The sequence below is a fragment of the Gallinula chloropus genome, assembly GCF_964237585.1.
Source record: "Gallinula chloropus genome assembly, chromosome: 10".
In the NCBI taxonomy this organism is placed as follows: Eukaryota; Metazoa; Chordata; class Aves; order Gruiformes; family Rallidae; genus Gallinula; species Gallinula chloropus.
In genome coordinates, this window is record NC_140095.1 from 6966974 (window position 1) to 6971649 (window position 4676).

Sequence of the window (4676 nt, forward strand, 5' to 3'; positions counted from 1 at the left end):
ATATAAGCATGACATTGGTGCTCAGGGACAGGGGGAAATCTTGGTGGTGCTGCAGCACGAAAGGTTAAGTGAACTGATGAATGTGATGAAAGCAAGAAAAGTCTTTAGTACAGCCAGGAGTTCAAATCTACAGAACAAAACTCATGTTTCTGCAGAAAATATAGAACTAGAAACATCTTAAAGATCGTCTTGTACCAGGACATTCTTTAATTGTGTGGGTTGTTAAAGCTGAGTCAAATTCCAAATATTTCTGTGAGCCTTAAACATAAAAAAGTATGCAAATATCACTCCTGAAAGGAACTGCAACTATGCTTTTAACTACAGTGCAATCTGTTATGCAGTGTCACGTTGTAAGAACTGTCCTTGTTGAGATGGGTGTTGGTGAGACTGCAGCTCTGCTTGTTCATCTTTCAGAACGACAGGGTGCTATGTGCCATGCAAGCCAGTATGTATTTTTCCAAGTCATAAAACAGTTTTATCCTTGCTACTTAATTTGAAGGAATCAACTTTTACAGGTACAAATGAATTTATTAGAAATTAGCTCAAGTGAACTGTGCTGAACACTGTCTCTTTCCTGTTTGGAAATTCTGTTAGGAGGCTTTATGAGGTCTTTGCACCAATCCTGCAGCAAAGAGGAAGTAGCAAATAATGATTTCCCATCTCAGTTCACCAGCTTAAGCTCTAAGGAAAGGTTTGATGATTAAGCTTGAATTTTTTTTCTCACAAGATTAATCCTTACTTTAGGGAGTAATTCTGTTTATAACAGTAAGATTACTCACGTGAGTAACCAGCTGCAGAGTTTGCCTGTAGTTCTGTGATTGCCTAGGGGGAAGTACAAGCAACTCTGCAATTAAAATTATAGAAAGAAAAGGAGGTTTGACCTTTTTCTTTTTTTTTTTTTTAATTTATGCCTACTGTTTCATTGATGAGTGACAATGGCTTTGGCATTCTTTAAAAAGAAATACTAAATGCTAAAGCTTCATTGTGAAAGGTGGAAAGTTCTCTCTTGAGGAGTTTCAACTTCAAGGCAACTTAGGCTTTCTTTATGTGCATCACATTAGTGGAAAATTCCTTCATTCATCAACAAGATAAACACTTGTAACTTCCAGGTTTGGTTGATGTGACATCCGTGATTGGCTGGGACTGCCAGCATTCCAAAAAGGATATCGTCCTCATCTGCAGCCACTCAGGGCTGTGGGGTGGAGCCTGCAGCACAAGCTGAAACATTTACAGGTGCATAAGTACAGGGAAGGGCACAGGTGATGCACCTGTCTGGGGAAAGGTGCACTAGCACAGGTGTGTCAACTTACCAGCTCCCTGTGTTAGAGCATGAGCTCCTTCGATCCACAAGCGCACTCGCCACCACGCTGCAGCCCACAATTCCCAAACATCGCTCAAGAACCTCCAGAAATGAATATCTACTATGAGAACTTCTTCCACCCACAGAACATCCCTAGTCCACAGCGACCGACCACCTTCGAGACGACGGATTACAACACCACTCCCAATCCTTACCTCTGGCTAAATGGACCTTCCATTACCCCACCACCTTATCTCCCAGGATCCAACGCTAGTCCCTTCATTCCTCAGTCTTACGGGATGCAAAGGCAGCTCTTACCTAACATGCACGGTTTGGGAGGCTCTGACTTTGGCTGGCTTCCTCTCCCATCCCAAGAAGAGCTCATGAAGCTGGTTAGACCACCTTACTCCTACTCTGCACTCATTGCCATGGCTATCCACGGAGCCCCTGAGAAGAGGCTGACTCTCAGTCAGATCTACCAGTACGTGGCCGACAACTTCCCCTTTTACAACAAGAGCAAAGCTGGCTGGCAGAACTCTATACGGCACAACTTGTCTCTCAACGACTGCTTCAAGAAGGTGCCCCGAGATGAAGATGATCCAGGTACAGCTTCCTCCCTCCCCTACCCCCCACCCCCAATTAAACTTAATTCAGCTCTTCTATTCATCTGAACTAGAAGGCAACTACGCATAACTGAGCTCTGAATCAGCACTGCTATTAAATCTCTGCTAGGAAAGGGATTCTTTACTGCTCTAGGTCCTCCTGAGAACTCAACAAGCACAGGACCATTCAAAACCTCACTTATGTTAAACAACTGGGATTTAATGGAAAGGGACAAACTCAGATTCGTCAAAGAAACCCAGTAGCTTTAGGGAGTTAACTTCAATGCTGAAGAGGAGAGCAGACTGCTTTCATTTTGTTTGTTTCAAATAGTGTTTTGCTTGGAGTCACACCTCTACTCTTTCCAACCCCTTGGCTAATGTGCTGTCAGGTTGTTCCTTTATTGTTTTCTATCAATAGCTCTAAAGAACCATTAGGAACACTTAAAAATCATTGTTATGCTGCCACAGAGAGACAGAATTCTGGTTTTGTCATAAGAAACCTGTCCTACCCCACTGAATCTCTTGGAGTAGTCCAGTGTGGGATTTGATCGCTGCTGAAAACTACCTGAGAACCACCTATATATTGTAAACCTCCTTCCTCACCAAGAAAACAAAAAAGCCCTCGCAGTGGCTCCATGTTTTACCTGTGTGAAGAGTAAGGGATAAAGGTTGCAGCCCAAAACTTGAAACTTTAAGAGATTTCTGCTCTTGTGATTAAAACTACATATGTCTGTTGCCCATGCAATTGTTCTATTGCTGTGAAATGAGAAAAATACTGTCAAGCCTTAGATGAATACTCTTTTCTGGTTGTCTGCATATTTAAAAAAAACGTGCTTTTGTCCTCCTTGACAGGAAAGGGGAATTACTGGACTCTGGACCCAAACTGTGAGAAGATGTTTGACAATGGAAACTTTCGCAGGAAGAGGAAAAGGAAGTCTGACATTGGGGCTAGTGCTGCCACTCTTGCATCTGAGAAATCAGAAGATAGTTCACTGACTGGCAGCCCCAAAGCTGTAGAACATCAGGATATCTTGGAAAACTCATCACCTGTGACAGACAATTCGCCTGAGAAAGGATCTCCACCTCCCTCTTCCAGTAGCCCATGTCTCAGTAACTTCCTCTCCAGTATGACTGCTTATGTTAACGGCTCCAACTCTGGGAGCCGCTCAGTGCCTTTGGGACTCAACCCTGAACCCATTGACAAAATGGGACAGAACATGGTAGGCTTTAATTCCTACTCACCACTCTCTAATATCCCCAGTCACAGTGTGGGAGAGTGGTCTAATTCGATGCCTTCTAGCCATCTTGGCCACAGCAACTCAGTGCTCAACCAGTTTAACACCCATTTTTACAGTAGTATCAGCACAAATAACACTCTGTATTCCAGGGAAGGAACAGAAGTTTAAAAGAAGGTTTCTAAGACATTGAAGTAAAGGTATTTATGAGAGAAAATTACTTATGCAGACAATTAGCATTAGCCTGTTGTCTCTGGGACCCACACTGCATCTTACCTTCTGACAGCCACAAACTTGCTATTCATTATACTTATTCAAATCACAAACCCTCCACATTTGGCAGCTCCACATAAAAAAAGTCAGGGTTCATAAGTGTAGTGTGGGTAAGAGTAGTGAAGAGTTCTGAGACACTGTGCTTGTACTGCTGCCAACCATGGTCCTTTACAGACATCCTTGAGAAGGTGCTGTTTACCTTAGACGTGAAGCTTTTCCTTCCAAGGCACTAATGATGCTTTGCTTTTTGAACTGCTACTGGAAAGGTGGTTATGTTTTAAAATATCCTCTCCTGCTGATATAGGCTGCCTGTATTATACATGCTTAACAAGTTCTTATATGACCAAAGCTATTCTGAGACACTGAAGAATCTATAATAAAAACTACTGTATAGTGAGTAACAGCCAACACTTGGTGAGTGCTGCTTTGGTTTTCTCTCATGCTAGTGCATACGTTGTCTACATTTTGTTGCCCCTTCAACCCCAAGGGGAATATGGCCTTGATGCACAATAGCATCGTCATGGACACAACAGCCATTCTGAAACTGAAGAGAAGCATAAAATAATATAATGGAGTTGTCTTCTGGGCAGTTAGATCTTAATGTTTTCAATTCTAATTACAGGGTCTTTGTTTTCTTCTTTCTTTTTTTTTTCCTTACATATGCAAATCTATTCACATAAGGAAAACCAGATCTGTCCTGAATATATATATATTAAAAAACCAAAACATGTTTTCTAAGAAGAAAACGTATTTCTAAGAAGAAAACATGTTTTTTAATTTTTAACGTTCTATAGGAATCATTTATACTGAGTGAAGAATTTGTAGGGGAATTGGGGGCAGGGAGGAGAAAAAGGAAGGGAAGCTAGAAAGCTTTAACCATCTCTGAGTTTCAATTCCACAGCCTGGATCTTTCCAAGTATCAATTGTGAATATTGTAAAAGGTCCTTGTACTTTTTTTTTTTCATTTTATAAAAGTCCAGGCTGTTTGTCCTTCTGTAAATATTAGAAATCATGCCTTAGTTTTCCTACACTCTACTGTAGCAACAAAGGAAATCTCAAAATATGTATGAAACGTTTTTTCAAACCAAGACTCGAATCAAGTTCCACATTTAAGTGATGTTTCAAACTGGGCACCTGCAGCATACACAGACAGCAAGTTTCACTCTTCACACCTGAGCACTGACCAGACTTTTTGAATGATAGAAAACATATTAACACATTGCAACAGGAACCATTTTGTCTTGATTTTTTTTTTTAAACTCTGCA

At 41.2% G+C, this 4676-nt stretch overlaps 1 protein-coding gene across 1 annotated transcript; it reads left to right on the top strand.

The window, feature by feature from the left end:
- Window positions 1-1329: 1329 nt before the first annotated feature.
- FOXI1 (forkhead box I1) lies at window positions 1330-3308 on the top strand (the record flags this gene model as incomplete). Its single annotated transcript, XM_084268533.1, is given in 5 exon segments — window positions 1330-1903; window positions 2755-3170; window positions 3172-3207; window positions 3209-3238; window positions 3240-3308. Coding segments are annotated over 5 exon segments (1125 nt in total).
- Window positions 3309-4676: the final 1368 nt, after the last annotated feature.